Source organism: Typopeltis vanoorti, chromosome 19 (assembly GCF_054136105.1).
Source record: "Typopeltis vanoorti isolate ZY-2024b chromosome 19, IOZ_Tvanoo_1.0, whole genome shotgun sequence".
NCBI lineage: Eukaryota > Metazoa > Arthropoda > Arachnida > Uropygi > Thelyphonidae > Typopeltis > Typopeltis vanoorti.
Genome location: NC_143567.1, coordinates 95,867,841 through 95,888,123, shown reverse-complemented (window position 1 = coordinate 95,888,123; position 20,283 = coordinate 95,867,841). Strand labels below are relative to the sequence as shown.

At 36.4% G+C, this 20,283-nt stretch overlaps 1 protein-coding gene across 2 annotated transcripts in view; it reads right to left on the bottom strand.

Moving 5' to 3' along the window:
- Positions 1–20,283, bottom strand: part of LOC150096375 (uncharacterized) — a 180,355-nt gene that overhangs the window by 117,495 nt on the left and 42,577 nt on the right. Inside the window, exons 1-2 of one of the 2 annotated variants that reach the window (XM_090408888.1) lie at positions 12,134–12,263; positions 8–260 (exon numbers count right to left, since the gene is read on the bottom strand). In XM_090408888.1, the coding sequence (XP_090265014.1) occupies positions 8–260; positions 12,134–12,218 (338 nt within the window). In that variant the 5' untranslated portion in view covers positions 12,219–12,263. Of the gene's footprint in view, positions 1–7; positions 261–12,133; positions 12,264–20,283 lie in introns of those variants that run through there. The other variant, XM_090408889.1, reaches the window with a different exon arrangement.

The following is a 20,283-nucleotide window of genomic DNA, read 5'->3' as shown; positions in this document are numbered from 1 at the left end:
AGCTTACCTGCTACAAGTCTCATCCAAGCACCAATGAAAATCGCCACTCTCTTGCATATATGACTCTGATAATGACACATCTTTGTTTTGGTGATAGCTTGCAATCTGATTACTTTTGCTACTACTTCGAATATCGTTTATGTGCCTAACATTCTGACGTGCTCCATCTTCTTCTCTAGTTAAGTTACTATTGGAATTACAATCCATCTTTTCTGTACCCCTAAGCCTTGAAACTGCTTTTCTTTCCATTGCCACTTCACCTAAATATTAAATAAAACTATTAAAATCTACAAAATTGATTAATAAAACTTAGGAGTTAAATATGGCATACAAATATGAATCCTATAGCTGGAAATAAAAAAATTATCTTATCACCTAATGTAGACATTGTATTATTATTATTAACATCAGCCCACATTAATTTTAGGTGGCAGAAGATTTTCAATACCCAGACTGAAATCTCCATACCACTTACTGAAGTCCTGAAAAATTTCCATGTTTGGATACTCCAGAATGGAATTTCCAGACTATTTAATCATTAACCTGCCCAGGACATTATGCTATATGTTATAGATCCTCTTGCTGGTGGAATTCACAAAGGGAGGGAAAAAATCTTCCAGAAAGGGTTTAGAGAGATAGGCCAATCTGAATGATTTGGGGTAAGCAAAAAAGTAAGGACAATTCATATATTCACTTTATATCTGCTAAAATTAACTAAGGTTAATGTCAAAACTATAATGGTGAATAGCTACTATATAGTATTTCTAGGTTGTGCTTAGATATGATTTGAATAAAAACATGAATTACACGGTCAAAAGTAAGCAAAATAAATGTAGCCCAAAAATGATTAATTAGTATTTCATGAAAGTGAGGCAGAACTATTAAAAGAAAGGATTATGACTAGAATGGATGAAAGAGTAAGAACATAGCAATGGCCATGACAGTAAAGTTATTTCATATGAGGTGAACACAAGGTAAAATAAATTACTAGGATATTTTTATAGGCTTATAAAAGTAAAATTAATAGCAAATTACTACTTGTCTGGCTCCTGGTTTCCATGGTGATTCTGATACAGTGGAGAGTGCGCAGAATTATGGAATACTGATTATGAAGACAGACTGAGATTTGTAAAATGCAGACACTAGCAACCAGAAGCAAGAGGGAGATATGACTGTGATTTACAAGCTTCTGAAAGGTCATACAGGATTTCAGTACATGGAATTGTTCAATTTATCAAGGGTGGGAAAAGGACATAAGGGAATACTGTCAAGAAGGGGATGAGGGCTAGATTTTTTTTCTCATAGAATAACATATGATTGGAATGGACTGCCTTTGGAGGTGGTGAGTGCAAGTAGTGGAAATGAATTCAAGAACAGGTATGACAGCTGGTGTGGATAGTATGATCTCCTTCAATGCATCCCTGACTCCCTATAGGTCTCTCTCAATAATAAATTAGTTTTGTAAGCAGAAAACAAAAGATTATAAATCTTAACAAAAGGAATTTAACAAAAAAACAAAGGAATTTAGCTGGTATAAATCTTAACAAAAGGTTAGGCAGTGGATAGCACTTTTCTTCCCAAGCAACAGGACTTGAGTTTTAATCCCTTTGTGTGCACAGATCTCTTTTGATGCATGGTGAAACCCCTGTCCTGCTTATTTAAAGCAATTTAAAAAAAAAGTTCCATATTTATTCTCTTAAGCAGATTTCAACATTATCTAAATTTTAAATAAGTGAATAAATAAATCATAAATATTTGGGTAGGTGACACTACCTTCAACCTACCCAATGCACTAATGTACAGCATGCATTAATTCACATTAAAATAACATTGGATAAGCATATAATTAGCATTTTTCACCAGGTGCAAAAATATCTAGTTTATAGTAGTTGACTCAAAAAACACAACAGTTAAATTCAGTGAGTTAACAAAATGATAATGACAAAGTGGCTATACTGTTTCTTTGAGGAGAGTGACTATATAGTCCTGACTTGGGAAATTCCCACTTTATTGTTTTTATTCTGATCCCATATATGAAAGGTCAAAGAACTAGTAGGCACATTATTGCTGTGCGGCGGCGGGGGGGGACAAAAAATTGAGAATTTTCTTGTAGAGCTGCAAGATGTAGAAATAATTCTGTCTGGGAATAATTCTTGAGGAAGGACAAAGGAATCCGAAAAGAGTTACTGGGCAGCTGTTACTCGTTTTAACAGGCCCAACGGAAAGTTGAGGAATGACAGTTGCCTGTTCAGCAATGCATGGAAGCATCTGTAGAACAGACACAATGCTATAACACTGTGTCTGAGAGAGAGAGAGAGAGAGAGAGAGAGAGAGACAGAGGTTGAAGCGATTCTGTAAGGGAGGAATCATCTATGAGCTGAAGTGCTCTCCTCAGGATAGCATCAAGAATTTTTAAAGTTTTAAGTACACCATCCAAAAATGTGAGTAGTGTTCTAATAGGCAGATTTTGGATATGTGTAGTTTTTAGCTGGGTGAAAAATAGCACCTTGAGTGGAAAAGAATACCTAATTTAGATTAGATGCCAAAGAAGCAATTGATGTAATCTGTTTATAGCAGAAGAGGCAGGAGGTAAACATTAGTTCAAACAGAGAGAGAGAGAGATCTGATCCTATCTAGTGATTTGTGTATTACTGTGGTGAGGGAAGGTGATCTGAAATCCCTTTTGCATGAGAAAATGCAAGATTTCATTTTGACTTCACTGTCCTCTCAACCTTGAAGGATGGTACATGCAAATCAGTGTTTTAAGACATAGATGATCTTGAAGCTACCACATGGTTTGAGTAGGATAAATGGAGAGTATTATCATTTTCAAAGATGTGAACAGGATTAGTGGTGACTGGGAGTAGGTCAATTATGTACAGGAAAAAAAGAGAGCAAAGCCCAGAGGCACCCCTGCATTGATGGCAAAGCTCAAAGAGAGAGAACTGTCTACCATGAGATAAAGCTGGCTACCCCTACAGAGAACCAAACGATGGCAATTTGTTTAGGAGGCCGCAATGCCACATGCAATCAATAGCTCTGGAAATGTCAAGGAGCAACAGCACATTTCTCCAAACATTTCCATTGCACATGTATAGTGATAGGTGATGTAGGCTAAGAGGTTAACTCCAGACCTCGCATGGTAGAATCTATACTAGGGTTTGCTGATCAACTCCTGGGCCTCTAGGTAGTGGAGAAGTTAACTACTGATGACTATCTCTCATTATTCTGAGAAGGATTGAGGTGATGACAAATGATAGGTAGTTTGACATTAGACTTCTTTGTCGTTTTAGAACAGGCTGGATATACGACTTCTTCCACACATTGGGATAAGTACCAGCCAAGTATAAAAGATTATAATGATAATACAGAACAGGTGTTAACTCTGGCACTCAATAAAACTGGAGAGACACCATCAGGACCAGATGACTTTTTAGTATTCAAATTATTTAATATTCTTCTGATGTCTCTTTTGCTGAAAACCTACAGGAGGCATGAGGTGCTCAGATTCTGGTATTAGGGGGCAATTTGCCTTGGTCATCTATGCAGGAGTTGGAGGAAAAAAGTGATGCTGGAAAGTAAGCTTGAAAGCAAAAGTGAGCAGAAGTAGTACCTGTTGTCCTTAGAAAGGGACCAGAAGGCATCACTTCCATTTGGCCAGGAGGAATATTTGCATTTATTGCATGCTTCAGCACAGGCTAAGCATGAAGTTGGGGAAGTGAGGGGAGGAGAATCTTAGTACAAGCCATCCGTGATAAGCTGAGTTTCTTTCCTTCAAATGCTTCTTTACTCTGATGAACTAGAGCTTGGAAAGTGGAAGAGAATTTTGGGTAGAAAGGAATGAAGGCTTTCAATGTCAGTAAGAATCATTTCTATTGCTTGTTTGAAGCGAGTGTTTGGGTCAGAGGAGTGAAAGTGATAGTCAGACCTCTGACCCAAACAAGTCATAGAAATTATTAATTACAAACATGCCAAGAGGGATGACCTCTGGAGAGGAAGAGTAGAAATTCTGGAAGTAATTCTGGATGACCTCACTTGGCACCTTGGTAGTGCCAAATTACATGAGGCTGAGAGTGGTTGGAAAATGAGCTCTGTGAGACTTGCACAAGATTGTTATCTGAGTTACTGAGAAGAAATATGACCTCTACAGTGTGTCTGGAGAGAAAACTGGTTAAAAAGAGATTAAGAATATTGTGAAAGTGAAGAGAGTTATCAGGAATTCAGGTAGGTAGATTTATGATTTGCATCAGGTGTCACTGCTAGATGAGGCAAAGAGATCAGAGTTGTTTATAGATATTAGATACCAGTAAATGCAGGAGATGAACTTTACTAAATGAAGAAAGGAAACCTTGAAGCAGTGAAGGTCAAAAGCAAGGGATTCTAAATTAGTCATATTCTAGCAAGCAATGTCAGATCTCACAAAGGTACAGGTACTACCTTTGTGATGAAAAGACTCATGAAGTGTGTAATTTGGGCATTGAAGCTAGACAGTAGTGGACGTAGCTACATTTGGAGTTTCATGCTGCTGAAGAGCAAGAAAGTGAGTTTTTATCATGGAGATTCTGACATGATTTGAATGCTGTATTAAGTCTCTCTCTTTTTTTTTATGGCGATTTGTTTTCATGTTATTCCCAATGTTTGTATGAGGTTTGTTTATTATATGGAAGGATGGTGGGGGGGGACAACATTATGTGAGAAAGAGGAGTGGAGTAGACTCTTGAACATGACACTTATACAGAGTGACCAGTCTCCTTGCCATAATATGGCATCCCACACACTACTACTCAGACTCTCTTTCCAAGTACCACCTTAGCAGAGTATGTGGCAGTGGGATTATGCGACACTCGACTGGGAAGCCTCCTGACTCATTATCTGACAGCTGGCTTGTGAGAGCATTTTTACTGATGTACCCTAGAAATGAAGAATGTTTCGGATCTCTAAGTATGTTTGGCAAGCACTTGAAGGGCATCACTCACACTGCATGGAGAAGGGAGGACAGAAATTGTAACCTCTGTTCTGGAAACCAAACATTCATCACTTCTAGTTTTCAATAAGCCAGGAGTGTTGTTACTTGTTCATTTCACTGGGCAATGAAGGTCATCTGCAACTTAGTGGATCTAGTTGGTATTTTCTCCAATAAGGAAGATATCCATTTGCAGGCAGGAATACTCACTGGGTTCACCAAAACTGCTTTTTAAAAACAGGTCACACCAAAGGAAGGCAGAGTTAACTTGACAGGGAGAGACTGTATATTGTGCACTGCCTATTAATAGCAGGTATAAGAAAGTTTCAAGAAAGAATATGGATGGTTCAAAAACAATATATTCTATCCTAACAGCATGGAATTATGATAGCCCAGAGGTGGTTTGAATTCAAAAGAGCATGATAGCTGGTTAATGAAAATAATGCATTTCCAGTAACAGCAGGATAAATAAGATAAAGTGGACAAAGTTTGTCATCAGGAATAAGAAATGCACAAAGATATGTGAGGATGATAAGGAGACTAGTGATAGCAGTTGCATAAGCAGGACAAATTGAAAGCTGAAAAGAAATCAAAATATGACAAGAAAAAAACAATAGAAAGAAGACCAAAGAAATTCTAAGTTCATTTGCTATGCAGCCAGTAGTAAGAAAAACATGGAAGAATAACTTCATTGAACAGAGGAGGTAAGTGACAACTTTAATGGATAATAAATTTAGTTTAATCCTTTATCCAAGTGTGAGCAAACAAAGTTTGCGCCTGAAAGTATCTTCAGGACTGGGTTAAGGTGGTACAACACCAGGGCAACTCGTTGCAAAGGTGGAGCAAGCTACCAACACTCCTATCTTAGTATCTCCTATAATGCAAAACACATCTCCTTGCGGATATGTCTAATGTTATGCATTAAGGGAAGGGCCACTACCCAGACCGGTTTCGACCTTTATTGAGGTCTCTTCAGTGAGAGCCAGGCCCAAGTCGAGATATCAGGCAGAAGCATTAGCAGGTCATCTCCACCTATAGGAATTGCCAATTGGTGTGCCACCCTTTTTTAATAAATTACTCTGGATTTAGAGAAAGATGTTGAAAGTTTATTTTCCACTTGGTTAGAGTATAATAAATTTAGTTTAATCCTTTATCCAAGTGTGAGCAAACAAAGTTTGCTCACATTAACCCAGTCCTGAAGATACTTTCAGGCGCAAACTTTGTTTGCTCACACTTGGATAAAGGATTAAACTAAATTTATTATACTCTAACCAAGTGGAAAATAAACTTTCAACATCTTTCTCTAAATCCAGAGTAATTTATTAAAAAAGGGTGGCACACCAATTGGCAATTCCTATAGGTGGAGATGACCTGCTAATGCTTCTGCCTGATATCTCGACTTGGGCCTGGCTCCAACTGAAGAGACCTCAATAAAGGTCGAAACCGGTCTGGGTAGTGGCCCTTCCCTTAATGCATAACATTAGACATATCCGCAAGGAGATGTGTTTTGCATTATAGGAGATACTAAGATAGGAGTGTTGGTAGCTTGCTCCACCTTTGCAACGAGTTGCCCTGGTGTTGTACCACCTTAACCCAGTCCTGAAGATACTTTCAGGCGCAAACTTTGTTTGCTCACACTTGGATAAAGGATTAAACTAAATTTATTATACTCTAACCAAGTGGAAAATAAACTTTCAACAACTTTAATGGAGTACTATATATCACAAAAGACAAGTGTGTATGTTATTACAATTTTTATATTGTATCCCAGGTGATGTCTCTGTGATAGAGATGAAATAGTGCGGCTATTAAATTAAACCTGTTTTTAATTATTTCATTGGTCTCTTTTCATTCCATTATACTTGAAGATGAGAAATCAGCACCTAAACTTAACCTACTTACACATGACATTGTATTATTTTTATTTGTTTTTTATACGTGGGTAATATAAATGCTCTACTCCAATGATTCAAAATTCAACCTTCTGACCACACCATCTGAATTATGCAGTGCTGCCACCATAAAACTTTCTACATTTCAGGTTTCTGGTGGCTTTTCCTACCTTGAGTACTGATACATATTCCTGATTGCATTCTTCATTTAGCAATTTTTCAATATTCACATATCTAGATTATTTCTGATTTTTTTTTTAGCTACTTTTACACAATTGCTTAGCTTTCTTACATTTTTTATTGGTATTCTCTCTCAGAGCTGACTTACTTCTTAAGAACTTTTGATAAGCTTTATTCTTTTACATGATCTCTTTAGCTTTCTGAGTCCACATGGAGTTCTTATTTTTTTATCCTTGCAGACAATCCCCACATGCTACAGTGGCTGAATCAATGTTTTCTTCAGTCAGCCAATATATCTCCAAAGTTTGGTTCTTGTTTTTAAACAAGAAAATACCTGCCTGGAATTTGAATGGAAGTGTTACAACAAGGGAATGCGCATGGATGTTTCCCCAATGTTAATAGTGGAATATACTGATTACACTCAAAGTATGACTATCACAGGTCATTTAGAATTTCTCAGGCCTCAAAATTTCATACAAATTCAGTAATAAAAATAATAATAATAAATAAATTAAAACACCTTTTTTTTTATTCCCCAAGGGAGTTGACTTTTTCATTCTAAGTTTTAGAAAATCAGTGCAACCTGTTTCCACCTTTAGATGAACTAAGTGCTATATGGGTCTCAAAACTTATACAGATTCAGTAATTTTTTTTTTTTTTAATTTATTCTTGCCCCAATGCATCTATTTTAGAGATACCAGAAGAGAAGTATGGCAGATAACTGACACCATCTCATGATCCTAAACCTTAATACTTATACTGTTGTCTGAAACAGAGTGAGCTCTATGGTCAATGTTTATTAGTTGCAGAGTTATAAACAGTGGTGAGCTATAAGGGGCTCGCGCAAGCCCTTTGTTAAATTTTTCTCAAATTTGCGAGCTCCTTGTTCTTCTTATTTACTTTTTTTATTTTTTCAAAAAAAAAATTTTTTTTTCAAACATATTAAGCGACAAACTCATATGGTAACCTAAAAAAAATTAGTCTATTCGGCAGTGTATAGATTATTTGGAATTATTGTTTCAATTCCTCTATAACGAATGCACCCAAGTTTGAAAATAAAATAAGGGCATGCGCTATTGTTGTGTCCTGAATAAGCATTAAAAAGTTTATATTAAAATATTCAGGTCACAACATTAATTCTACTCAGGCAGAGAACATGGAACGTTGGCAATAGAAAAAATAAGTTGTTTGTGAATACAAGTCAAGATAAAGTTTAAGGAATTGTATAAAATTGTATAAAGTGTTTAAATATAATCTGTATTAAGTATGGGCCTGATAATAGAAATCCATGTAAGCTGGCAAAATCTATTTGAAAAGCAAGCCTCTTGCACTGAAATAGTAAAGCCTGTGAGTCAGGGTTCAAGGGTCACTTTTACCGTCCTGCATTATGAAAGTATTGCAAAGGGAAACCTAAGCGTCTTCCAGGAATAGGAGGCAGACACACGTGTGGAAAAGATAATAGAGGGAGCTAATGAGATTGACGTGGACACACGTGACACCGAGTTGGCGCGTATCGCAAATATCGAGATTTACCGAGAGGAGAAAATTAAACAAAAAGGCCTAGCATGAAGATTCGAGATCTTTCTTCTTCCTGGATTCCTGATCTCTCGGAGTGGTCCCGCTCATCGTAGGAGGGAAGTCCCTGGCCAGTCGCGAAAGGCACTTAGTTCGTCCGTCGTAGCGTTCGTATTGGGCCAAGCTATGTTCTAGGATAGCTGTGATGTTGTCGTACGACGGAGGGACAAAATTGAGCCGTCTATTCAAGGCGACGTTACCGTGCCACCTCCCATGTTTCCCTCGGAGATTCTACTCGCACAGATCTACGGAAGATATCCTCCAAAGCGATTACGTTTGAAGGCCTTAATGGTTAGACAAGGCGGGAACAAGTTTTAAGAGTTCAAGGACAGAAATGGTAATGTAGACTTTTGAAATACCAATTCCAGTTGTAAGAAGAGAGTGAATTTCCTGTGTGAATGTTTAAATTGGACTGAACTTAAAGAACTGTAAGAGTAGCCTACAACTAGATACGTGTCCGAGACAGTGTTAAGAATTGTTTGCCCAAGAGGCCGAATAGATACAAGATTATGTTAAACTAAAAGTGTAATTGTGCTGATGTGTTCACTGATAGCCACATGTGTCCGAATGGCTTAATGATAATCTATGAATTTTACTTTATGATTGTATTTAAGGTTATTAAGATTTAGTATGTGTATGTGTGATAAGTACAAGTTAATTAGAGCTTGTGATCTGAGTTGAGTGCAACCATATTATCCTGTTTTGAAATGTATTATAGTGTATCACCTTAAAGCTAATTAAATTGTTTCATTCATGTACTTGCCTGATCTGCCTATATTATATGAATTCAAAACTACCACTCATAAAAATAACAACGAACTAAGCGGGATAAACCCATGAATACTAATGCAATAAGTAAGCCGCGACTGTAAGAAAGAAAAGGACAAGCGGGGGGAGATAAATTTATGCTTGATCAAATAATCATTAACTCTCTAAAGGGTTCACAAGAATCCTTTCTACCTAGGTATTACTTGGTGCAGCATAAAAATAAATGTGTCAATACTTATAGGGTGAATTTCTTCAGATTGTTTGTTTAGGACATAGAGAGGCCAATAGGACTGCAAAGCACTGAAGGAGAGAATATTTGATTGTAGAGTTTAAATTATAAGGGATAAATGTGTATAAGTAAGGTACAGTGTTAGACGAGTTTTGAATTTAAGAAAGATAGAATATTGGATTAGTTAAGAAAGGGTAGATAAAGGGTAAATAACTAATTAAGTAAAGAAATAGCAAACAAGATAAAAAAAGGAAATAACATAAATGACGGAGTCGAGAGGATAGTAAAGACAAAGGATAAGAAAAAGTCACAACACTATCTTTATCCTTCTCCCTTCTAGTAGCCAATCATATGGTAAAACCAGTAGCCAATAAAATGTTTTATAAAAGATTATAAAAGTTTTCATTCTTATTATATGTTGATAATTAAAAAATGTTTTTCTTATGTAAGATAAATTAACACAGTTGACTCTGTGCAAATATTTCATGTTTAGATGATGAAATATTTGTTTAAAAATGATAGCCTTTAGAGGTTGATTGTCCTCCCATACTTTTTGATTGGAATTTGTACACAAGTTGTATTAATAAAAGTTTTTGTGTGAAATATGGCTTTTTTTTTTTTTTTTGCTCGACGATGCGAGCCCTTTGTTAAAATTTCCATAGCTCACCACTGGTTATAAACCTGAATTTCTGCAAGGGGATTGTTTGTATCAGATAGACTAACTGGAGAATCAACTGAGAAGAGGCCCTGAAAAAAGTTTTCCCTCCTTTGTATTTAGGCTTATGACTAAAGTGTTAAAAAATAAAATAAAAATAACAGAATGGTGGTTCCTACTCCTTCCCACATCTCTCTTAACATACAGTTCACAGTAATGGTATTACTATTCCCTTTAAAGAAATGTAACTTTTGCACGGCTTCCAAACCCTACAGGAAGCCTGCTGCTCTTATCTGCTCTCTCAAAGACCACATCCCTCTCCTCTTCAGTTTCAGATGTATACAAGGTTTCTTGTTCTTGCAACTGTTTTATAGAGAAACTGGAGGATGTGTCAACATCCATTTTGAAAAACATAACTATATCTACTGCCACAATTATGGTCAGTTAGGCCAGGTAAACTATACCTTGGACAACCTACACAGAATCAAGTGAAAAAAATTACTATTCTTCATTGCAGTAAATACAAATACAAGATTTTTTTTTAATATAGAATAGATTTAAAAACAAAAATCAATAAATATGATTGTGTAAAACTTCCAAAGATTAGGGAAAGAATAATTCTTAGAACTCCAGTTCATCAGTTCATAAATATCCTTGATGTTTCTGTGAGAGACAAAATATTATATGTTCATTAACAAAAATATGAGGATTCATTCAATGATAAATAAATAGAAATTTAGCAAAAAAAAAAAAAAACAGAATAAATCATTTTAAATATAAGATTATTGCTTTATTTAATTTTAATATGGATATTTATGTACAAGAAGTTATCAAATGTTTCTATTTACATAAAATAAATGTGATTGGCTTCTTTATGAAATCATTATTTTGCAATCATTATTTAGTTTCCTTAATGTTATATAAATTGTTGGCTTGGTAGACCAAGTAAATAGCATCTTTGCTCTTTAATATACAGACTCCAGAGTTTGAATCACACAATGTTTGTCAATGTCCATGTAGTAAGTGATTCTCACTGCTTATTGTGAGACCACCACCACCACCTTTGTTTATTACAGACATTAAATAGCTTGAAAAAAATTTCATGTTTGGTTTCCTGAGCAGATTATCAAGACTTAGTCTATTCATACTAATGCTTAGAGATTTATCACCTGTCATAGTTAGGACTAAAAAATGAAAAGTATAAATAATTAACTTAAATGGTTTTTAAGATAATTTAATGCTCACTCCTAAATTCAAACAACTTTTTGAAAATTTTGACAAAAAAAAAATTAAAAATTCTACCAGACAAACATAACAATTATCTTGAAGAGTTAATTTTTATCTCCTAGCAAAAATAGGTGGATTTTAAGGGAGTATTCAAGTTAAAAGCTGAGAAATGCAGTTTCTCTCCTATAAAAATTTCTTTATCATTACAAAACATCTCAATAAAAAAAGAAGAAGAAATTATACTAGTCAGTTATTTTAGAAATTAATTTCAAGATTACCTGCTTAAAATACATCACTGGAAATCGATTTATTTAAAAACAAAAAACACCTCTCAGCGATTTCTTTTGACTGTGCTATTTGTAAAATTAAATGTGTGTCATTTTATTTTTATTCATTCTGGATGGTAATGAAACTGGGCAAAATGTTACTAACTTCTGTTATCTAATGTAATAAAAAGGCAGAAGTGTATCAAACTATGAAAAACTACTTTATGCTTTCACTACCTATACATTAAAAAATAACCGGGAGGTAAAAAGGAAGGCGGGAGAAGGGTGTCAACATTGGTGATGCTCGATGATAACTGTGATACTTTTATATGCTTTCTGCCGGGATGACGAAAATCACGATTAAAAACCAATCCTTACCCCAACATGTTGGGCCACTGATGTTTCCATACTGACGTGGAAGGAAAGTATTTCTATTTACTTCAGGAATTGGGCGATCTTTCATTTTAATATGACGATGATTTCATCTGAAACCTACACAACTCAGCTGTCAACCTCTCACAAGCCAAAAACGAAAGACGGCAGACTGCAGTGACGTAATGAACACATGCGTACTACGATACCAACACTGCAATTTCATTTTATGACGTTTGCAATAACAACAACGACCCGCCAAAGCAAAGCGAACCGCTTTCATTCATGCAATGGGATAGCTAGAGATGAAATTTATTGCAAAAATTATCCTTTAATAAATAGCTTAATTTGGGTGCGACTAACAAGTAAACTCTCTATTCACATTTAATGCAAATTTCAATGCATAAATGTATTCACAAACTCGGTTAATATTTCCGGTATCACTCCTATGAAACTAATAAAAACTTTATTCGTCACGAATTTCAGCAAAATATGTTCGAATGGGTACGAAAAAGCAGCAAATTTATTAAAAATTACTTATATGAAAATCTGATATTAACAGTTTCCATTGTCTGATCCTCTTACTGAAATGGTGATGGAACGACATCCCCAAGCCATCATTCAAATACACGTAACCCTCGTATAACGCGGTTTATACAACGCGTTTTCGATTAGAAAAAAAAAAAAAAAATACAATGTCTACACATCAGTAATGCACTCAGGATTTAATCTTGGGGGGTACCCGAGTTGAGTAGACGTTTTGAGAATACACACTACGCATCGCATACGACCTATGACTGAGCATCTGCGATGATCGCTAATTCATAAGTAGCATAGACATAGAAGACACGATATAACATTAATTAAAAAATGAATTTTAATTAGGAAAAGATTTTTGGAAAAATTTCCAGTGTTTTTTTCTTTGGAGGGGGCCAGGGGACCCTGGCCCCCCTCTGGGTGCGCTACTGCTACACATTGTAATAACCCTTTATCTTTTCATATATTTTTGACCGTGCGACTTAAAAATCAAATTTTATCTTCGTTAAATTTGTGTCTGCCCGTATTGCGCATGTAGTCATAAGTAGCGAATTTATATTAGGGGAAAATACCCTTCAGCACGCATGTACGTCAATTGTTTACCGTGTAAAGTGTGCATTATTGAAAATTGTCTTCGTTTTCTGCCAGGAAAGCGAATTAAAAATCGTGTGTTAATCTCAAGCTGAGCACTTTATTTTCTGGTGATTTAAAAAAAAAAAAAAGCATTACATATTAATTATGTATGTAAAAAAAAAATAATAATAATAATAATAAAATTATAGTAATGGCCACAAACTGCAACGAAAGGGAAAAACCAACATTGAAAAAAAAAAATTATTCCCCTCGAAGTAAAAATTAAAATCTTGGATCGGTTGAAAAATGGAGAAAAACCAGGAGCTGTTACTTTGAATTTAAACGATTCAACAATTCGAACAAACAAAATGAACATAAAATCCGAGAAAGTGTTTATTGCTGGATCAATGGTAAGTGCAAAGCGCGTTGCTCGTGTACGCAATATTCTAATGGCAAAAATAGAGAAATCTCTAATGATTTGGATAGAAGATTGCACTCGAAACAAAATTCCTTGGATGGAAATCTTATGAAACAAAATGCTCTCACAGTTTATTTATAAACATTTATAATGCAGACCAGATGTTCAATGCGGGTGAATCCGGGTTATAGTGGGGAGGGGGGGTGCAAAAACACATCTATATTTCGAAAAATTAAAGTCAGCTCCTGGATTCAAAGTTTCTAAAGAATTACTCTACTGTTTTGTAGTAATGCATCAGGTGATTACATGACAAAACCAATGTTTATAACGGATCCTCAAATCCTCGTGCTATCAAAGATTCAAATGTGCACGTTATTTTAATTCGCCTAAAACATTTATGCATTATGTGCAATGAAGTTAATCTGTAAATTAACAATTTGTAAATTTATAATTTTATACTATGTATTTATTTCATAATTTATATATTTTCATAACTTGCATGAATTACCTGAATTAAATTAAAAAAAAAAAAAAAACGATTTCGGAACATCACCATACTTTTTCTATGTGATCTGAGTCTCGCATAACGCGATTTATATAACGCGGCATTTCTATGGAACCTAACATCCGCGTTATACGAGGGTTACCTGTAATCTTAAATTATTTCTAAATACTGTATTATAGTACGCATAAGCAAATAGAAGAAATGAGTGGAAGGAGGGTAATTATTATAGGGGATTTCAACTATGATAACACTGATTGGAAGGAGGAGAGGACACATGGGAGGAAAGAATTGGATTTTATGCGGTTATTAAGGGATAACTATCTGCGATAGCATGTAATGGATAATACTAGGGATTAGAGAGTGCTTGACCTAGTAATTGCATCTGAGGATTTGACTATAACGAATATGACCACATTGCCACCAAATGATGAGAGTGATCATAGGGTCTTGACTTGGGGGGGGGGGCGGCTAAAGGTGCGTAATTGACAATTAAGACAGGATACATGTGGAATTATCGGGATGGTAAGTATGACAAGCTTAGGAGTTTGATTGGTTCAGTGCCATGGCATGTAAAACCGCCTCCCATGCACCATGTTGATAGTGCATGGGAGGCGGTTAACACTTTCATTGCCAAGCTGAAAATTGGAATTTCGTGTGGTGGCCAAATTTTTTTTTTTTTAAATTTAGTTAGCGACGTCCACGCGATAACGCGTGATCGGCCGTTTGGTGAGAACTCGCATCGCGCAATATCGCGTGATTGGCAATGAACATGCTAAGAAGTGTTTACAGGAGGCAATGGCTGACTGTATACCTAGAGTCCGAATAATAAATCAAGTAGGGATTAAATGGATGAATAACACCATTAAGCTTGAGCTGCAAAAAAAGAGACAACTGTGGAGGGAATTTAAGGAGAAAGGTGACCTGCAGGCATATGAACGGTATAAAGCCCAGGCCAGGAGGGTAACAAGTGGTAAGAAAAGCAAAAGCGGATTACGAAAGAACATTAGCCATGCAGGCTAAAGAGAGTCCCAAACAGTTTTTTCGATATGTTGCAAATAAAAGAAAAAATGTATATGGCAGATTGATTTTAAAGAATGCCGATGGTAGGGAGGTAACCGAATCAATTGATATAGTGGAATTACTGAGTGAGCACTTTGCAAGAGTATATCATCCAGGTGGTGACATTGCAGAAATGGAAGAACCAACAGCTTATACGAATGAAGTGGAGGTGAATAGTCTATTACAAAACCTCAATGTCAATTCATCTGGGGAATTGGATGGTATACCAGCTCATTTCGTACGAGAAGCGGCTAAAGAATTGTCATTGCCTTGGACCATTTTGTTTAATTTGAGTCTCGGGTCTGGGTTAGTCCCAAGGGAGTGGAAAGAGGGGAAAATAGTTCCACTGCATAAAGAAGGTTCCAAGACTGCTGTTGAAAATTACCGGCTGATCAGCATATCAGGAATTGTTGTCAAGGTCTTGGAGAAAATAGTCAAGAGGAAAATACAAGATTGGATAGATGAAAATGGGATACTGTATGGGGGACAGCATGGTTTTGTGAAGGGTAGATCATGCTTCAGTAACTTGCTCACGTTCTATAACACAGTGACGGCTGAACTGGATAAGGATAACGGGTTTACAATGATTCTACTGGACCTTGCTAAAGCCTTTGATAGGATACCACATGGAATTCTAATCAGTAAACTGCAGCATATGAGAATGGATATAGGGTTGGTGAGATGGATAGGAGGGTGGTTGATAGAGAGATATCAGAGTGGTTTATTCTGGGGTAGAGTTCAAAAGACAGCCTGTGACTAGTGGTGTGCCACAGGGTTCTGTTCTTGGACCATTACTGTTTAATTTGTTCATTAACGATATAGGGAAGGATCTGAGAGGAACTGTGCATCTGTTTGCAGATGATGCAAAGTTGGGTAGAGCAATAGTGAATGCTCAAGATGTCAAAATTTTGCAGGATGATTTGGATAGTTTGGAGGACTGGGCTAAGGAGAATGGATGTCAATTTAATGTGGGAAAATGTAAGGTTTTGCATTTTGGGGTGAAAAGATTAGCAGCAGTATATCACATTGGTGGAACCGTACTCCAGGAGATTGACAAGGCCAGGGATTTGGGAGTGTTGGTGGATAGGGAGTTTAAGTTGGTTGCTGAAAAACACTTTAACGAGCAGAGACAAACAGGTTATTGTTCCTCTGTATCGAGCCTTGATAAGACCCCCATCTAGACTACTGTGCCCAGATATGGGTGCCAGGGTTTCTTCTTGATGGGGAGGTGGAGAGGATCCAGAGACGAGCGACCAAGATGATAGCAGGACTATGGAACGAACCTTATGAGAACAGGTTGAAGATTTGTGGGCTGCAGAAATTGGTTGATAGGCGGAAAGTGGGTGATATGATTAACATTCAAATTACTGAAGGGTTTCTATAAGATTAATTCAGAAGATATTTTTGAGAATAGGACTGGTAGTGGGAGGCCTAGGGGCCATTCATGGAAGCTTGGTAAAAGTGTGGTTAGCAAGGGTGTTAGAGCTAGGTTTTTTACTTGGAGAGTGGTAAATGAGTGGAATAAGCTGCCAGAGTCTGTTGTGGGTGCCATGACTGTAAATGAGTTCAAGGTGAAGTATGATAGATACTGTGTGAATGTCGAATAGTTGTTCTTGACAGATGTTGGGCCTCCCTCGATGAGTCTAAGGACTCCATGGAGCTGCCTGTAATAATAATAATAATAATAATTATTATTATTTCTGAAAATTTTCCATGTTACTCCTCTAAAATTGATATTAAAATTTGTGGCTACTTTGCTTATTTTCTTAAGGATTATCCTTTGCATTACGTCATTGGCTTTTTTTTTTTTTTACTTCAATTTATTTAAGACATTAACGATATTTTAAAGACAGATAAACGAAAAATATGGATGGAATAATTTTTGACTTACTACCTTTGTAGAATGTTCGAGGTTGTCTTCTGTTGGAACAGCATCAGGAGTATAATATAACGTTAAAAATTATATAACAATTGAAATATAACTGAAAAGAAGGGAGTACGGAAAATGTGGAGATAAAAATATGTGAGAACTAAAAATGCGGAAAAGATATACGAATTAAAACCGAATTATCAAAAAAAAAAAAAAAAAAAAAAAAAAAAAAAAAAAAAAAAAAAATAGAGCCTGTGTAGCTCTGTAGCTCAGTGGATGTGGCGTTTGCACACCATCCCGCTAGGCCGCACGAAGGAAGTCTTGGTTTCGAGTCTAGTCGGCGACTAGAGGAAATTTTTCTAAGCCTTTTTTCGGCCGGTTCCCGAGTTAGTCGATCTCTGGCACGGGCAAGCAGGTTTTTCCTCCGGGAAACTCGGGTTTTTCGTCCTGTAAACTCAAGAAAATCGACCGTAGAACCCACATTATTTCAGACATTAAAATATATTGTGTTAGGGTTAGAGACCACAAGATGGCGGCACATTTGAGCCGTCTCTCTTCACTGCGTACCGCTTAATTAGTGATAGCCTTGGGCCATCTGTCTCTGATTGGGTACCAGTGGAGATTGAACTGCCCACTCAGTCTCCAAAAAGTTAGATAGGGCTAAATGGCCTCGCCTACTCCCGTATATACGGGAATAAAAAGGCGTTAGCTGATTTTTTTTTTTTTGACCGAATTATCAAGGATCTATAATTTTTTTTTTTTATTTTTTTTTTTGGAACAGGAGAAAGATAGAATATAATGAATTTTTTTATATTCCATCCTTGATAATTCGGTTTTAATTCGCATATCTTTGATTTTCCACATAAATTTCAGTTTCCACATTTTGTGTCCTTCCTTTCACAGTTATATAATTTTTATCGTTATACTCCTGATGCTGCTCGAAAAGAAGACAAGACAACCTCGAGCATTCTACAAAGGTATGTCAAAAATTATTCCTTCCATAGTTTTCGTTTATCTACGTCTTTAAAATATCATTGTCTTAAATAAATTGGAGTATAATAAAAAGACGTAATACAAACGGTACTGTTTAAGAAAATAGGCAAAACAGTCATAAATATTAATTATAGTAGTGAGGCCAGCTATGAAGTATGCTATAGAAAATGTGGTCCTGAGGAAAAATAACATCAGCAGGATAGAAGTAACAGAGATGAGAATGCTTAGGTGGATGTGCGGTGTGACCAGAAAGGATCGTCTGAGAAATGACTATGTGAGGGGAACAGTGAAAGTTACGAACTTAGGAGCGAAGATACAGGAGACAAGGTTGAGAGTTTGGTCATGTGATGAGGAGGGAGGACGAATATGTGTGAAGAAGGGTCATGCAGATGGATGTGCAAGGAAGGCGGAAGCGTGGGCGGCCAAAGAAGAGATGGAGGGAGCTGGTAGAAGAGGACTTGAAGATGAAGAACTTGGATGTGGTGACAGCCCAAGACAGGAGGATGTGGAGGAGACTCATCATCAACAGTGACCCCACTTAAGTGGAAGAAGCTGCAGAAGAAGAAGTTATAAATATTAATATTAAATGATTTCGTTCATAATATTGCAACAATCCAGTTTCAGTGAAACCTAACAGTATCACAGATTAATTCGGTGGAAAATAAGCTCGTATGTTATAAAGCGATGACATTCTACAATATGTCCACAAGCATTATAGAAATCAATAAAACAAAATAAAACTACTCCCCCTAAAATTCATCTTTGAACCATGGTAGTAAGAAATGTACACTTTCCATGTAGATGAAGAAACGGTATTATGTATGTTCACGCGCGCAAAATAAGTATTGCTTCATTCAATGCCTATCTTTATTTAAATATATCGATCTACGGTATATTTATATCACTAGCTGTTTGCATAAAACGTACGGTGTAAATTAAAAAAAAATGGTAGCTCTGAGAACATGCCATCAACCGCTTACGACTTCGGCATTGGTAGCATTAAGAGGAGGATCGCATTTTTTAAAAGATGTGACATTCATAGAGCCATGTATTCAGGCCCGTCGCCATATTAGATCGCGCCCTGAGGCAAACAATTAAATATCGTAACTGATGGATTATAAGATACAAATATAAGAAAATCTCCAATTGCTATTTTGTTTTTATTACAAAAGCAAAACGATTACATAACAATATTAATTAAATGTTTGCTCTAAGGGATATCACACAATAAAACTGTTTATAGATGCTGTTGGCACACTCTCCCTCGATGAGTCTTTGGACTCCCTGGAGGTGTCACATAATAATAATTTCAGCCATATTGCGGTAGGCGCCATCGCTACGCTAACACAATTCCTGTTAGCGTAGCAAGTGCGGAAAGAAGTTTTTCCAAGCTTAAACTGATTAAAAATTATTTGCGAACAGCAATGACCCAAGAAAGATTGGTTGGTGTAGCAACTATATCGATAGAGGCGGACATAGCTTATAATTTAAATTTAGAAGAGCTTATAAACAGTTTTATTGTGCGATATCCCCGTAGAGCAAACATTTAATTAATATTATTATTATTATTCCTGATACCTCCAAGGAGTCCGAAGACTCATCACGGGAGGACATCTTCAACTGTCTCTACACCTTACCTCTACTACGAATCAACGCCATCTACCGCCCACCTCCAACACCACCACAACTAGTAATTTTTGTCTGTAAATTGCGTGTGTTCATTATTATGTAATCGTTTTGCATTAATGTTTATCTTGTAATAAAAAACAAAATAGCAATTGGAGATATTCTTATTTTTTTGTCTTATCAAAAGGGGCGATATTTAATTGTTTGCCTTAGGGCGCGATCTAATCTGGCGACGGCCCTGCCTCTACCTAATATTATTATACGGGTATCTCCATGGAGTCAGAAGACTCACTGTGGGAGACCCAAACTATCCACGGTATATATCTATCGTACCTCTTCTTGAACTCATTTACAGAAGAAGCACTCACAACTGTGTCAGCCAATGCATTCCATTCATTCACCACTCTCCAAGCGAAAAATCTAGTCCTCAAAACCCTTGTTAACCACACTCTTAATTCCCAGTGATGACCTCTTGTTCTTCCACCACTATCCCACTGCTAAAATATTTTCCCTGCATCAATCTTATAAAAACTTTTTAGTAACTTAAATGCTTCTATTATATCCCCCCCCCCCCT